General features: G+C 44.3%; 1 protein-coding gene across 1 annotated transcript; it reads left to right on the top strand.

Annotated features, from left to right (window-relative positions):
- The first annotated feature begins 489 nt into the window (after positions 1 to 489).
- Positions 490 to 9,390, top strand: Clec3a (C-type lectin domain family 3 member A). The gene is made up of 3 exons (XM_051168830.1): positions 490 to 678; positions 5,528 to 5,611; positions 8,864 to 9,390. The coding sequence occupies exons 1-3, from the start codon at positions 564 to 566 to the stop codon at positions 9,253 to 9,255; spliced, it is 591 nt and encodes a 196-aa protein (XP_051024787.1). The 5' UTR covers positions 490 to 563; the 3' UTR covers positions 9,256 to 9,390.
- Positions 9,391 to 17,365: the final 7,975 nt, after the last annotated feature.

Raw genomic sequence — 17,365 nt, forward strand, 5'->3', positions numbered from 1 at the left:
GGGGGGGGGTCACAGTGTCACTTTATTTCATTGTGCTGTGAGTTGAACCCAGTGTCTCCCATCTGCCAGGCAAGCACTGTGACACTGAGCCAAATCCTCAAGAACTTTGGCCACTTTAAAAAAAAAATTCTTAAAACTGAATTGGATCTACTTTCCTGATATTTAATACACTTCAGAGCTCTAAAACAATATACTAGAACTTCACCAACATTAATATATATTAAATATATTACATATATATATATATATCAACATTTTTTAAAAGGAAAAATTTTCTTTAACTCAGATATACTCTGAAAAGGAAAATCGCTGGGAAAGTACAAACGGAATAAAAATAAACGAATCAGGAGCCTGGTGTGAGATGTGAGAACAGGGGGCCTCCTTATGCCATGGCTGGAGGAACATTCCAGCCTTCTGTCAGCAGGCTTCTAGCCAACCTTGAAGCTCCCTTATATAAAGCCAGCCCCGGGCAGCCCAGAGCAAGATGTGGTCTCACAGTCTTCCTGCTCCCTAGCTGCTCCAGCACTGCTGATCAAGTGGCCAGACTGGCCTGTCCCAGAGCCATGGCAAAGAATGGACTTGTCATTTGTATCCTGGTGGCCAGCCTACTCCTGGACCAGACCGATGGCTACCCATCCAGAGTGAAGGCCAGGAAACACAGCAAACGCCGTGTCAAAGGTAACAGGACTTTGCTGCCCAGAAAAAAACCCTAGGCTTGCTCAGGCAGGGAAGGTGCTGGAGAGGCTCCACATCCAAAGTGCACCCGGGGACTGTCCTAGTAACACCGTGGGTGTGCGGCTTTGCAGGGGATCCGGTGACCTTTGGAGTGTCCGGGAAGTTTGCTATTTAAAGAAAACATGTACTAGGGTGTGTGGTTTTTTTCTTTTATTGAAAAAAATCTCTTAGAGTGAAAAAAGGTCTCTATTGTACGTCTCTTGCCCAATGAGTTTAGATAACTTGGAACATTTCTCAGGGAGCGCTCACACACACCTGTAGACATCAGTCATTATGGGAGATGGGAAAGCAATACACTGATCGGTGTGCCCTGTGATGTCTTCAGTATTCACTCTATTCAAATATATGTGTAAGCTCACTACGATCTCATTAAATGAGATGACCTGGACAACGATGGCTTTCTTTTGTCTTGGTTGATTTTCCCATCTCTATCAGCCTTGCAAAAGCTAATTTTTCATATTACGGAGTACTGAATGTCTCTAACTTAAGAACCTGTCAACACAAAATCAGACAGAATTTAAAGATATTTTGACACAGAATTCATTCATCGAGCAAAAACTAGATCTGAGGTAGCTTAAACTAAGCTAAGAGACAAGAAAGCTTCGAAGTTGCAGAGAGCAAAGACTCTGCCTGCCTTAGGTTAAAAGCAAAGCAGAGGAGCAATGCAGTGCAACCCAGTGATGCCGTATCTCAGCCTATGGGTCATTTTCCTAACAGGTTGTTTCAACACAAATATTGTGTCACTGTTTCTTTAACACTTTAACTCTGTTGAAAGCAAAAACAAGATCTAACAGGTGGCTGGCTCACTTGGGAAGTGGAGGCAGGAGGATCAGGATTTCAAAGTCATCTTTGGCTGGGAGTTTGAGGCCAGCCTGGGCTAAATGAATAAAGTCTTCATTCTGTGTGTCACAAGTGGCTGATGGATCTACGTGTGTGTGTGTGTGTGTGTGTGTGTGTGTGTGTGTGTACCTATGTGTGTGTGTGTGTGTGCATCTGTGTGTGTGTCTGTGTGTGCATCTATGTGTGTGTGTGCGCGTGTGCATGTGTGTGTGTATGTGTGTTAACTGACTCTCCAGGGCTATTTCCAAGAGGCACTATGAATGTTTGGTCTGATGGAAAGTTTCTTGAGAAAAAACGTCCTTCCTTATAAAGTATTGCCTCTCTCTGAAAAACTTTAGCTATTTCTCATAAAGAGGTGAAGTTTATCATGGCAGATGAGGACAGGAGAGAGAAGACGCTGAGTGGTGGGGCATAGTTTTGTGGCCCTCCTTTCTTCACTGAAGTAGGAACTGGGAAGAGGGGATAAGAATGTATATTTGTGAGTTTCTTGCTCTGTCTCTCTCCTATCCCAAGATTCACCCCTAGCAGGTATGTTACTTTAATCAGTTGCAGACACATCTTAACCATCATTCCCCATCCCCTCCTACCCCAAACTAATCTTTGCCTTTGGGTCTAATAAAGTCAGGTCTACAAGAAGCAAAACAATTGGCCAAGATTCTCTGGTTACTTCTCGCCCCTCACACACCTAATCACTTAAAAAAAATTTTTTTTGAGTACCTTGAAATAATACCAACATTTATAGACAGAAATGTGAAAGCCACCGCAGGTGTGGCGATGCATACTTAAAATCCCAGCACTTGACAGGTGGAGGCAGAAGACCACGAGTTCAAGACTAGCCTCAACAGATTTAAGGTTAGCCTGGGCTACATTAAAATCTTGTCTCAAAAAACACAGAGCCACCAACAACAAAAAAGTAAAAGCCACCTCCCCTCCCCAGTCCTTACCCAGAATCATCTACTGTTAGTAACAGTATATAAGTATCTCTCAGATTGTCACTGCAAATACTTTTCAGGGAAGTACATTTACTTTGCTTCTTGCATCTTGGATGGCTGTAAATATAGGTGTGTTTCGTTCTCTAATAGCTAGATACGTCCCTTTATTATTTAGGAAGGCTCTGAGTAAACTAGGTCTTTCTCTGCAGTTTTTATGTAGGTTCTAGTATGTCTTTCTTTGACACAGTGTTCCACATGAAGTCCTTTCTGTATATATGTCCATCCTCTCACTAAGATGCTGTGGTATGCCTTCTAGAAGCAGCATTCCATTAATCAGACTCTTGAACCGTCTCTTCCAATGACAGCACCAGTCTATGCCATTCTCACCCAACTGGACAACCCAGCACTTTCCCATGGTTCCCCTGGAGATGCTTGCTGTGTTTTTCTATCCTGCATCTGATGCTGTGTAGCCACACTCACAAAAGAGAAGGAGACCTTTTAAAAGATGTAAAATGGCAACAGCAGTTAGGCACCAAGTACAAGTGTTCCCCAAGCACTTACTTCATGGGTCTGGACAAATTATGTGTTACACTAATGAATAAAATATACCTTTTAGCGTGAGCTAGCTCCTCTGGGCATTCCTTCTGTTCATCCACCTGAGCAGCGGAGAATGGAAGCCACCAGGTCACCCAGATGATGGCTGTCATAATGATCTCCCAGGAGCCCAATAGTAACACGTGTGTCTCTGGGCTAATGATAGTGTTTACAGCTACTTATTGAAATAGAGAAGAGCTGGATGCTGAGCGGGAAGGAAGAGGGTGAAATATGTCTCGCTGACAGCTTGTAAGTTGGAAGCAAGACTGCAGCGGGCTTTGCAGAGCTGGTCCCCGGGAGCTGATTGGGTTTGCATCCTAAATGCCCTCCTTTATTTATTCCAGTTGTATTCCCCGAGCTGAGCTGTTGGATGCTTAAGAACTGGTGTTCAATGAGTGTCAAGTGAAACAGAGGTCGGGGGAAGGGATGCTGAGTCCCCGAGAGGGCAGTTTCCTGGCCCAAACATGGAAACAGCTGGCTTGTGAATCCCAAGCTTAAGGGGACAAAGAATTAAGACACTGGACTTTATACTGTCCTGAGAAATCACAGAGATATAAAACTGATTTTCTTTTGTGCATGTGCCTGTACATATATGTGTTGGTACGTGTTCACAAGTGTGCAGGTGCATGTGGAAGGCAGAGAATAGCCTCAAGTATCACTTCTCAGGTGTCATTCACTTTTTTTTTTTTTTTTTTTTTTTTTTTTTTTTTTTTTGTAGAAGTGTCATTTCTTGGCCCGGAGTTCTGACAAGTAGGCTAGTCTGACTAGCAAAGGAGCCCCAGGCATCTGCCTGTATCTGCCTCCCAGGCCGGGATTATAAGCATGCCACCTTGCCTAGCTTTGTTTGCTAAACTTGGGTTCTCTTGTGTTTGTAAGGCAAGCGCTTGACCAGCTGAGCCACCATCCCGGCCCACAAAACCTAGTCTCTCTATCTGGCAGCGCCACAGAGAGACAGCTGGAGAGAGTTCATAATCATCTTGATGTGTCCTCTCTAAGTCCATGTGCTGAGGGCACCAAAGAGGTGGAGGCAGCTGCTTTGCCGGAGCAGGTCAGAGGGATGGGGAGGACAGGCTGGGAGCCAGAGACACCCACATTTGGGCTTGGCATCCTACCAGCTGTGAGGCCTTCAGCAGATGCACTCGGCTTTCTGTTTCTCTGCATCCTTTTCTGTGAGCTTCTAGACGAACGAGAGTGTCTGTCTCAGGGGCAGCAAAAGAGCTGCTCTCACAGCCTAGCATGTATGGTGTCTTTTAATATGTTTATGTTTAGTAGTCGGTATGGCTTGCCACAATTCCAGCTGATCACTAGGACAGTTGCCATTTTTCTGGAATTCAGATTTAGCCACAGCGGCTCACTTATACCTGAGGTTAGCCAAAGATAATCATGGAGATCCTTCGGTCCCGTCTAAGAACATTCAAGAAAAAATAACTGGGGCTAGGGATGTAGATGTTGGGAGAGACCTTGCCTATCAGACTTACGATAGGAGACCCTGGGTTTAACCTCTAATACTACCAAAAAGGAAGTGTTGGGGGTGGGGTGGGGACAGAAAATGAGGTGGATAGGAAGCAAGGAATAAGGAGAAATAGTCAGTGGTGATGCCTCCATGGGAATGTTTTCAATGGTCCTTTAAGAACTTACCCCCCACACCCCCAAGGAGCCGCTGCACCTCCACTATACCTTATTAGTTGCATAGGAGTGTCAGGGTGAGGGAGGTGAGGCGTAGTAAGCCTGGGTATGGGTCTTGGCTCCTACTGATGGTATAAGATACAAGACCCTGGGCTTAATTTCTAGCATCATCAAAAAAAAAAAAAAAAAGGCGGGGGGGGGGGAGATGAAAAGAAGGGAAAAGAAAGAAGAAAATGAAATGGATAGATGAGGAATAAAGAGAAATAGTAGGTGGCCACCGTGGCCCTTAGCTCGTTGCACTCACCTTCATCCTCTACCAACATTCAAATAACATAAGCCCTTTTATAGCCCACAAAGTGTATGCCCAAATGCAAACACCGTTCTGCTCAGTGTCGGGTCAAGCATTGGGAGAGTCCTGGATAATGAAACCAAACAAATTGAGTATGTAAAATACACATGGTGCTACAAAGGAAAACGAAGAAGGTTCGGGAAAGATTAGCACTGGGTGAATGCCAATTTCAAAGGTTATAAGAGAAGTGTTCTCAGAACACACAGTCGAGCGTGGTAAGGAGAGCGCAGACACCATCCGCACAGTCCTCACAAATGTTCCCATCTACGTGCTCTTCCTGTATGCCTTTCAGGGCACACTTGGCTTAGCTTCCTCAGAACCGCTGCCTTAGAGCCTGCGTTCCAAAGCTGCCATTTCTGTTTGTTTGTTTGTTTGTTGTTTTACATTTCCATTTTATTCTAACTGAATGTTTTCCATCCCACACCCTACCCCACCCGTCAATGTTCCCCAGAAAAGGATGGTGACCTGAAGTCTCAAGTTGAAAAGCTGTGGCGGGAAGTCAATGCCCTGAAGGAAATGCAAGCTCTGCAGACAGGTGAGATGGTCCCTTTCCTTCGCCAGCACATGGTCCAAAAAGAGAGACGAGAATCAGGCATTGCCCAGGCATGCTCAGTTCTGGCATCTGGGGCAGTGCACCCTTTAATCCCAGTACTCAGGATGCAGATGCAGGTGAATCTGTGTGAGTTCAAGGCCAGGCTGTCCTACGAAGCGAGTTTCAGGACAGCCAGGGCAGACACCCTGTCTCGAAAAACAAATAACAAAGAGGGCATTTTAGGGGGTGGAGGGATAGATAACTCAGCTAGCAAAGCACCTGCTGTGCAAGCATGACAAGCTGAGTTCAAATCTCCAGTAGCCACAGAAAGAGCCAGGTGTGGTAGTGTACCTGCAACTCCAGAGCTAGGGATGAGAAGACAGGGGATCCCTGCGCTCACTGGCCAGCCCAGCTAGCTGAATCAGGGAGCGCTGGGTTCAGTGAAATAGCTGTCTAGAAGACAAGGTGGAGAGCAATTGAGGGAGATAGCTGACATCAGCCTCTCACAGACACACACACACACACAGAAACACACCTATACATGCACACAAATACACACAAAGGAATGCACACACAGAAACATATACACACATACACAGAAACACACATATACACAGAGAAACACACATACACAGAAACACAAATAAATACACACAGAGAAACATATGCACACATACACAGAAACACACACATACATACCGAGAGAAACACACAGAAACAGAAATACATACATACACATAAAGAAATACACACACAGAAACACAAATACACAGACACACAAAGAAATACACACACAGAAACATATACACACATACACAGAAACACACACACACACACACACACACACACACACACACACACACTTTAAAAGCCAGGCCCTAATTCCCTTCTGTTTGTTTATTCAGTTGAGACAGGGTCTTACTATGTAGCCCTGGCTGTCCTGGAGGCAGTTGTAGACCACTTGCCTCAAACTAACAAAGAGTGCTATGAACAAAAGTGTGTGTCACCATGCCCAGTCCTAATTGCCTTCATTACAGGTGGGAAAACATAATAGAAGGGGTTCTAAATGGCTGAAATGGAGCATCACTGGATATTCACTGAGTGCCATCCGAGGAGCCACTGACATTTGCCTGACACAGGCCCACGAGGCTCTCCCTCCAAGGATACACTCAACATGGATGCCCAGGGAAGGCAACTGGCTAGGGCCACAGTTTCCTAACAGATTTTGTCTGGAGAGAACAACTTCTCCATGACCTGTGCAGCTGCACACGCTTCTTCCCAGGAGCTGTGTTCTTAAGGAAGGAACGAATGAGAGCAGAATGGCCTGGGTTTATAAGGACCTCAGGAGCCAATGTCGCTTATACCAGCCTCGAGAGTTGAGTTTGAGGGTCCCCATAGGAAGCCTGCCTATTAAAGTTAACACCTTCAGATAAATGAAATCACAGTTTCCCATCACATATTCATTATTCCCAAGCTGGTATGTGTTACTAAACTAGGGTCACCCCCGCCATATGCAATTCTGCCTAGGAACAAGGGTGGCATCACTTCTTTTATCATCCTTTCTAGGGACACATAAGTAAAAAGTTAAAGTAAGACCAAATGACCCTGTAGAATGAGGGGGAAAATTTGTTACTCTTTCCCTGTGTTCTGACCCTATTAATACTTTGTTCTGAGACAGGGTCTCATGTTGATTAGTATGGCCTGAGACTCAATATGTAGCTGAGGCTGAGTTTGAACTTCTGATCACCCTATCTCCACTTCACGAATGTTGTGGGTTTCGCCATGCACCACCATACCCAGCTACTACCTAAATATTAATTTTCCAATATAAATGTTGAATAGTCCATTTACACTGACTTCTCTAATGATTCATACTAAAATGTGAAAGGGGAGAATTAATCCATGCCCTATTAGACCAACAATATAAACCCTTAAATTAACCCTTCGTAAATTTAACTGGATAACCTAAGCAATATTACTAGCCCCCAGTTATCTCTGTAAGAAAACTTCAGTGCTAGCTGGCCATGGTGCTGTATCCCTGCAAATCCTAGCACTCAGAAGCTACAAGTTCGTTTGAGGCCAAGCAAGGTTATTGAGAGAATTCCATGCCAGCCTAGGATCTGTGTCAAGACTTGTCTTTTAGGGTGTGGTTGTAGCTGAGCTGGTAGAATGCTTGCCTCATGGGCACAAAGCCCTGGGTCCCACCCCAGCACAGCATAAAAAAAACTAAGATGTGGTGACACATGCTTGCTAATGCTACAGAATCAAGGAGGTGGAGGCAGGGGAATCAGAAGCTGAAGGTCAACCTGAAGTGTGTAATGAACCTGAGGCTGTCCTGGACTGTGTGAGACCCTGTCTCCAGAAACCACAGGAAGGGCTATCAAGATGGCTCCACAGGCACAGGTGCTTTCCACCAACACTGACACCCTGAATTCAATTCCTGGGCCCCACATAATGAAAGGAGAGAACACACTACCATATGTTGTCCTCTGAGGGCCAAATGTACAGTGGCAGCTATATATACATGTACACACACACACACATGCACGCACGCACAGGAAAGGCTGAGAGGTGGAGAGGGAGAGATCCTGCATCAAAAAACAAGCAAATAAACCAAATAATGGGGGACCCCCTATTCTCATTGGCCCCCTCCCTCCCTCGCCCCCTTCTCTTCCTTTCTTTCATTTTGTTGGTATGTTATGGGTTATTGTCTTTGAGACAAGATCTGTCTATGTAGATCAGGCTGACCTCAAATTCATAGCAAGCATTCTGTCTCGATCTCTCGAGTGCTACGATCATAAGCATGCGCCACCACTTGTGGCTTGTGTTTGCTTTGTTTAATTATTAGGAAATTCCATTCCATTCTAAAAGTTCAAAGGAAACTCAACACGTAGTTCTTTATGTAAGCTAGGATACAAATTATATCAAAGCAGCCTAGGGCTTAAGGTTATGCTTTGAGTTTTCATTACACACTCCCTAAACGCGTTGGGGGCACATTAGGTTGTGAGTAACAATTTCTCTAAGCCTCAATAACCTGATAAATGTGGGCTATAAAACACCACCATGTCGTGGGGGGTGGCGAAATTACAAGTGCATGTTGTTGTGTCTGGCACTGCCAAAGCCATCAGTGGTCGCTCACCATTACTAACCCATTAATCATTACACAAGCATTTACCAGTGCTTGCCAGGTGTAGCATTAGGCATGCCACACCCAAAAGGCATCTTATTACGTCATCACCTTTCCCATCTTCACAGTCTGTCTCCGAGGCACCAAAGTTCACAAGAAATGCTACCTTGCTTCAGAAGGCCTCAAGCACTACCATGAAGCCAACGAAGACTGCATTTCCAAGGGAGGGACCCTGGTTGTCCCCAGGAACTCCGACGAAATCAATGCCCTCAGAGACTATGGTAAGAGGAGTCTGCCAGGTGTCAACGACTTTTGGCTAGGCATAAATGACATGGTCACAGAAGGCAAGTTCCTCGATGTCCACGGATTCGCTGTCTCCTTCCTCAACTGGGACCGTGCCCAGCCCAGTGGTGGCAAACGGGAGAATTGTGTCCTCTTCTCCCAGGCAGCTCAGGGAAAATGGAGTGATGAGGCCTGTCGTAGTAGCAAGAGGTACATATGTGAGTTCATCATCCCTTAACAAGCCCCTGAATATCATCCCAAGTAAGACTGGTCATGATAAATAAGCTGGCAGCCACCCTCAATAAACCTAAGTTACATTATTAACTGCAAGATTGCAACACTAGTATTGATAGCACAGGTACACAGACCATGTTTCTACCATAGCTCATTGTGATGTTGCCCTTCATGTGGCAAAGGGGATCAGAAGATAATGACCCAGATATGGTTCAATGGAGTTGTCAAGTCCTTTCCTATTTTCCTGGATCCTCTCAGATTAACAGACCTGGCCTGTTTAAAATATATAACAATTGCGTGTTTTTTTTTTTTTTCAAGACAGAAAAGCAAGATGGGCTAACTGGAAGACCTCCCTTTAAAACTTAGTCATGATGGAAATATACTTTGAGAAATGTGTCACTGGCCGATTTTCTGGCTATGGGAACATTGTAGCATACTCTACACGAGCTGTGATGTTGTAGGGTCAAAATTCCTGGTGGCCTCTAAGTGCGCTCAAGACGTGCAGTAGACACAGGCTGTGTGAGACTTCGGCTGGTGCAGCATGGCTGGCTTTCACAATATATTTCTTCTTCTAAGTACAAACACATAACAGAACAACAATTGAAAACACAGCAGAATATGCCATCTTTCTATTACTATACTAAGATGCAGATGCATGTGAGACAAAGTGAGGTTCATTTAGCTTGTTGTAGTTTTATCCACTCGAAGATGAAGCAAGGCCAATGAATTGGCTGACGGTGAGGGTGGCAGATCACAGACAAGTTGTCGCACCTCAAACCAGAGCAGAAATAGAAGAGATGAGCAGGTTCTCTTTTTAAAGGAGTGTCTTCAATCGCCCAAGGTCATCATAGACGTCCTTTTCAAAATTGTCACAGCAGGGTCATTTATTACTATTATCAATACTATTTGCAGTGTTTAATCACTGTGTTAAACTTTGTCTAGTGGTGTGCTAGCTTTGCTTTTAGCCGTCAACGAGAACACACGTAATGTTACATAGCGTTTGCCACATGAGGACACCAACAATGTCTCTAGGCAACAGAATTTTTTTTCCAGCTCCGGCATAGCCTCGTGGGACCACCACCAAATACGCAGTCTATTAAGGTCAAGATCTTATGCAGTGCATGGATATATTTGATTGATGTAAATGCCCCAAGTCAGAGATTCTGCGTGCTATGTAATCCATAAACTTTCCAGCACGATGCTTACTTTCCTCCACCCTCCTAGCCTAGGGGGTCCTTGCTTTCAGTTGCCAGCCACATCCCCTAGTGGGATGCAGATCCTTTTCGTCACATTAGAACAGGAATGACCAAAGATGGTCCCATCTAACTCTTCAAGTCCCCCGGCTCCAGCTTTCTTGGAGGTTCCTTGTCAAGAACCAGCATATTTGATCAATTTCTACTCTTGGCACTCTATAACAGCTTCTAGCCAAAGAAAAATGCTAAGGCAGGGGAAGAGCAGCAGGTGGTGAGGATGGAGAAAGTGGGGGAGAACAAAACAGGGCCAGGGGTGCAGCTCAGGTGGTGGAGTGCTTGCCTAGGAGGCAGGAAGACCCAGGATCACATGAGTGACCCCAGCAGTGGGGAGGTGGAGGTGAGGGGATCAGGCGTCCAAGGTGATGCTCTACCAACTTATAAAGCCAACCTAGGTTATATAAGGCCCTATATATAGACAACCACAACAGGAGAAAAATGTCTCTTTCCTTTCACTCATGTATCCTTACTTTTTTGGTTTTTTTTTTACTTGCTTTACATATATATTTCTTCAATTATCATTATGTATTTCAATCTATGAGAAGCAATTTGTCATTAGAAGCTAAATGTTGGACTGGAATAATACTATTTTAGAGTAGCACGTGTGTAATTTTTTATTCTAACAATGCTATTACCATCAAATTGCTTAACTGGGTTCTATAAAAATAACTTTATTGCTTAAACACAGAAGCATAAATTTAAGGCTTAGGGAAAGTGGGTTTTGTAAAACTAAACAATCCTGAATATATTCTGTTCTTCAAATAACTATCTTTTATCTTTTGTGAATAATGTTCTGCTCCTGAGAGCTAAATTACATATGCTTGGAATCAAATTTTAAGTTTGTTATTTTTATTGCACAATAAAGCCCCCAAATCTCATCAGTGTGAATGTGTTTGGATATTGATTACATTTATTCAGATTGAGATATTTTATCAAACCAAGCACAATTTAAGAGGGAAAAAGCCTGGAGTTGGTGAAACTGGTAACAATGGTGTATTTGGAGAACAGTGTCAACAAGCTTTGAAAAGGCTCGGTTTTGAAATGGGGCATGGAAGGCGGGGGAAGCAGGGGAGACTTTAAACACGCTGTAGTTGTAATTAGATTTGGTGTGGTCCAGTCAGCCCCAACATCACCATTGTCTTCTAAAAGATGACATTAATACTTGGGCAGTAGCTAAGTCATTAAAACACTTGCTTCAACACCTGAGTTCAGACCTAGAAAGACACATAAAAAGCTGAGTTTGGTAGCATGCATCTACACATGCACAGACACACACACACACAGACACACAGACACACAGACACACACACACACACACACACACACACACACACACACACACACACACGGTAGAGGCATGAATTGAGCCGATGTGAAAAGACAGCACATTCCCATCACATCCCAGGTTCTGTGCTAAACTTGACACACTTCTCAATTTTCCTCAGAACAACAGTGGGAAGTAGGCTCTAGATTTATTTTGTTATATGGAAAAAAACATACTGAAAGAGGTGACAGCTGTCCTAAATAACATGCCTGGAAGTAGTGGCAACTCACCACATCCTCATGAAATCTGTCCCAACCCATGATGGGCCAATTCATGGCTCGATTTCCTCATTTAGGGTCCTACCTTGACCTTGAGAAGACATTGGCCGTGAAGCTGCTGTCCTGGACTCCTCCACAAGGACTGGGTTAAGGAGCTAAGGACTTGTGTAGATGGCGGGGTTTGTGTCAGATAAGGTCATCTTTTCCAGGGAGTAAGAACTCAGTGTCAGTGAGGCAGTTGAGAAACACAACCTAGGCCCAGAAGCTGGAAGATTCCCCCTACACCCCCACCTTTCCATAACCTCCATTTACTCACAGCGAGACCACCAACTGCGCTGTGGAAAGACTGTTGCAATGAAGAAGAATGGAGCAGAGTTAGTGGCTAGCAAGTGTTTAGACGGAGAGTCATAAAGGTACACATCCTAAAACATTGGTGTAGGCTTCGCAGGAGAGTGTCACACTTGGGTGTCTTCATAGTGCCTGAGTATATGAACCCACCACTTTCTAGTTATGGTCTTCAAATGAAGGAATTCATAACAAGCTTTAAAAAATGTAAAATTTGAAAGTTAAATAAAAATGTAAGGGTTGGTTTGTTTACTCTATGTCTCTGTCTCTGTTTCTCTCTCTCTCTCTCTGTCTCTGTCTCCGTCTCTCTCTCTCTGTGTGTGTGTATGTGTGTGTGTTGTTTTCATGTGTGTACCTAAGCATGCCTATAGCTGTGGAAGTCACAGGACACCCAGTGCCCTTCCTCGGATACTCTTATGCCCTCCTTGTGAGGAACTTCCAAACCACCAGAAGTCCGAAGTCATATGTTAAAAGCAAAGAGCCTTTATTCCAACATACTGGCGTTAACCAACCCCTCAAACAAAATGTCGACAACCCTGAGGGGAATGTGCAGGCCTCTTTTAAAGGCCAGAAAGGGGAGTTCCAAGGTGGGTTAGGTAATCTTTACTTCTATTGGCACAGATCAGGGGCAAGAGTACATCTGGGATTGGTTGGGGCTCTGGTCTGGGGTTAGGAGCTCTCTGAATGGGTTCAAACTGGTCCAAAATGGTAGGTGTTCTTGAGGCTATGTGATTCTGGTCAGGAGTTAGGAGCTTTTCAAACTGGTAGCTAAGTAACTCTATCTTTCTCAGGCCAGGTGTCCTGGCTGTCCCCGATTGCCTGTGCATTGCCAGTGGTGATGCTCAAACATTATCAGAGGCGAATTGATTGAAGCACATTCTTGTGAGCTTTCTGGAACTGGAGCTCATGCCCAGGCCACTTTCTCTTAAAAAAAAAAAAAAAAAAAAAAAAAAGGAGTTTCCTTTTCAGATACAGGGTTACACAGGCCTCATGCTACTATTCCAATGCTTACTGTTTTTTAAAATTCTTTCCTTTTATGACAAGGTTTCCTACTGGCTTCAACTCATCTAGTAGACCAGGCTGGATGACTAGCAAGCCTCAGTCACCTGCCTGCCTCTACCTCTGCTGTGATAATAAACGGTGTCACCCTGCTCTGATTTCTTTTCTTTTTTAAATCCATTTGTGGGATCAAAACCATAAAGCAAGCACGTCACAAGATGAAATGTCTCCCTAGCCTGATTTATTTATTTTTATTAAAAACCTATTTTAAGTTAAATACAAGCTGGTTTTATAATGTGGAATATTTAGATTTAGAAATGAAAGACAAGTACTAAAACAGTCAACCTTAAGGCTACAAACAGATGGCCCCCGTTAACTTATATTTTGAATGCTGGGTTCCCAGGAGTTCATAAGCACTCATTATGTCCTTGGCATCAGTAGAGGGACACTTGAGACTTGAGATTACAATCCAGCCCTCGCTGCTCTTACTGGTTCATTGCTAATGTACCACTCTATGTGACCATCAGTACTGACTTTTCCTCTCTGGCAAAAGAGCAACTTAAGCCTTGAACTTTTTCTGCATTATTACAGAGAACTCACTGTGCTACACACACACACACACACACACACACACACACACACACACACACTTCAACAAAGAAAGATTTTGATAGGCTAAACTAATACAAACATTACTGTAAAATACAGAATGTAATAGAAATGTTCCACAGGGCACAGGGAAAGTGGGCTCTAAAGATAACAGGAAGAATGTGCACTGCTATATAGTTTGGTTTTTCTGGGCAGGCGAGTTGTCTCCAAGGATAAAGTGCTTGCTGCACAAGTGCAAGGACGTGAGTCCACATCCCACAATCCCAAGTAAACATCAGCAAGGTTCCCACCACCCAATGGGTGGGGACAGGTGGGTCCTGGAACTCACGGATAGTTTAGTGGAAAAGTGTGTTCCAGATCTAAAGTGGAGAAGAGATGGAGTAAGACATTTTAATATCAGCTCATGTCCCCACCATTTATCCACACATACAGAGGCTCTCATTTGTGTGTAACACACATACATACACACACCACACTCACACAAAGATGTTCTATCCCTGAAAGCTCAAGATAGTTGCTTGCCCAGAAGGTCCTTCTTTGAAGATGTCTCTTGTGCTTTTGAATTCAAAAGAGGAGTCCCATGGGATTTATAAATTTTCCTCCTATACCCTCTTTGCTTAAATTGCTGGGTTTGTGATCTTACATGCTGGCTTATGCATTGCTAGCCAGTATAAGTCTCCGGGTAACATTTAAACAAACGAGAAAGGAAGAAAGCACGACAATCAAGTTCTTTTATTTCTGGTCGCACTTCCCTTGCCAAACTTGCATGTGTGAGAACGTCGTTTTCTTCTGAGGCTGAGTAACTGCAGCTATCACTCGTGACCTGCAATGTAACTTGTGAAAACTGCTTTCTGGGTAACAGGTCTGTGTTAGTCAGCTTTTCATTCCTGTGACGAATGTCTGAACAAATAACCTATTCTAGTTTGGTTTCTGTGACTGTGATAAAACAATGACCCAAACTTTTTGAGATCTAGGCCGATGTAAGGCTTTCTCAGAGGCCCTGATGAAGGGAACCCCAGTTCTGTGTCCTCACCCAAAAGTAGGCAAGGCAAGGTCCAGTCTGAGGCTAGAACCAGGGCCTTGAAGGAGTTAAGGTTTTGGTTCTTGGGAACTTGGTTTTACTCCGGAAGAGACTGGAGTTATTAGTTCCAAGGTTTCTGTGTGCTTGGTCTGTGGCACACTCGAGACATCCTGTGTTTCCCCTGGGCAGCGTTGTTTCATTAGTTTCCTGTTGGCGTTATCTCATTGTATGACAGTTTCTGTTGACTCTGTCTTGTTTCCCTCCTGAAAACTGTACATTAGATCTTCTTCATTCCTTTTCCTCCTCCTCTTCCTCCTCTTCTTTTGGTTTTATGAGTCAGTGTTTCTCTCTGTTCCTCTGGCTATCCTGGAGTTCAATCTGTAGACCAGCCTCCTCCAGGTGCCTCTGTATCTTGCACTTAATAAATAGTTACCATTCCTCTAAGTTTCTTTTGTGTGTGTGTGTGTGTGTGTGTGTGTGTATGTGTGTGTGTTTGTCATTTGTTTCTTTTTTTAATTTTTAAATTAAAAAAAAAAAGTTTTCCCATTCCTGTAAGATTCATGCACTTCTGTAGAGTTTATTAGGAAGAGGAACTGGAAACTCCAGCATCTGCTTTCCAGACTCAAATCTGCATCCTTGACATATCTAAGTAAGGTCACACTGACCAGTAGTTTTCCATAAGAATCTTGTTGCTGATGTAGCAGCAGCAGCAGCAGCAGCAGCAGCAGCAGCAGCAGCAGCAGGAGCAGCAGCAGCAGGAGGAGAAGGAGGAAGAGGAGTATATGTAACCTGGGTTGACCTGGAACTCACTATGGAACCCAGACTAGTCTTGAACTTGTAGCAGTCCTCCTGTTTCAGTCTCTCATGTGCTGAGATCACAGGCAAGTGTCACCATTCTAAGCTTCAGTATTCTTTCTTACTTAAGCCGGAAGAGTCGGGAAGCTTCCCGCCATCTCTTTTTTTATGTGAAGTTTGGCACCAAACCACAGAGCTTGACTTAAGCTAAATCATGATTTAAGCTAAATCAGGTCTGCAGAGTGCTGGTGGGGTGGGTGCTTGTAGAAATTACCAACTTCCTGGTATTGATAAATTAGAGAACTGAGGCTCCAGGAATCGTCTATTAGAAATGTGTGCCTCTGGCATACATATTTTTTTTTTTTTTTGGAGTGATGCCAAATTTTATTCAGCAAAACTGAGTCTATCTTGTCACACATTCCTAGTTAGCGAAGGAAGTAATCAATCAAAAATAATAACAAGACAATGACAAAAAGGTCAAAGGCAAGATATCCTTGCTGGGAACTAGGCTTTAAACCGTGGGCAGACAGAGCCACCTGGCGTGAAGCTTGGTAAACACAAGCTTGGATGTTTAAAAAAAAAATCCTTATTGAATAGTGGCCGTGGCTCAGATGTTTTTATAGAAACAACCCAGTCATAGACGCTTCTTAGGGTTGATCTTGACGGCGTTGGCTTTCTCTCAAATGTCTTCAGGCTCATTATAATCTATCTTGCTTGCCTGGGCTTACCTGCTGACAGATCCTTGTTAGACCAAAGTCAAAGCTCTTAGTCCAGGGGCCGGAGGTGATAAGCAGACAGAGGACGGCATAAGCTAAGTGCTGCCGTGAAGCTGAAAGTACAAGTGACCAAGCCTGGGCAGCTAAGTGTGTGGTTTAATGAGAGCGTCCCCCTAGACTCATGTGTCCGAACACCTGGTCTCTAGGTGGTGGTGCTGTTTAAGAAGCACTGGGAGACGTGGTCTAGAGGCGGAGGCTCTGAGGCTTCAAAAGGTTCCTTAGCATCCCTGGCATTGTCTCTGCCTCCCAGCCTCAGGAAACAGGCTTCAGTGAGACAGCTCGTTAAAGGTGGGGCTGGGGTGTGTGTGTGGGGGGGGGGGGCGGGGTGGGAGATGGGGGGTGGGAAATAAAGGGGCTTAAACCTTTTGGAAGAGAGTAGGAGCTTTGGGGTTGAGCATATATCATTGGCCAGGGCTAGGGTTCTGAGGATGTCTCATTTGCATGATAATGACCTTTTTAAAAAAATATTTTATTTAATTTTTTAAAATTTATGTCCGTTGGTATGGCAGCATCAGATCTTGGAGTTACAGACAGTTGTGAGCTGCCATGTGGGTGCTGCGAATTGACCTTTGATGCTGTTGGGCAGGACCTTCTAAGAGGAGAGGAAGTTTTACCTGGCTACTAGGCTGTGTAGCCTCTGGAGGTGGGTGGGGGAGAGGGGGGAGGGGATGGAGTGCAGGGCTACTTGCACTGGGCAGGGGGTGGGGAGAGATCCTAGTCCTGTTGATCTCAGGACTAGATTTCCAGGACACACCTCCACCCCACCCCACTCTTGCT

The sequence above is a fragment of the Acomys russatus genome, chromosome 26 (genome assembly GCF_903995435.1).
Source record: "Acomys russatus chromosome 26, mAcoRus1.1, whole genome shotgun sequence".
Lineage (NCBI taxonomy): Eukaryota > Metazoa > Chordata > Mammalia > Rodentia > Muridae > Acomys > Acomys russatus.

Excerpts from the sequence above, each read along its gene's own strand:
- Clec3a (XM_051168830.1), top strand. The coding sequence starts at position 564 with ATGGCAAAGAATGGACTTGTCATTTGTATCCTGGTGGCCAGCCTACTC. Across the intron at positions 679-5,527 it reads CAGCAAACGCCGTGTCAAAG|AAAAGGATGGTGACCTGAAG; the intron begins GTAACAGGACTT and ends AATGTTCCCCAG. Across the intron at positions 5,612-8,863 it reads AATGCAAGCTCTGCAGACAG|TCTGTCTCCGAGGCACCAAA; the intron begins GTGAGATGGTCC and ends CCATCTTCACAG.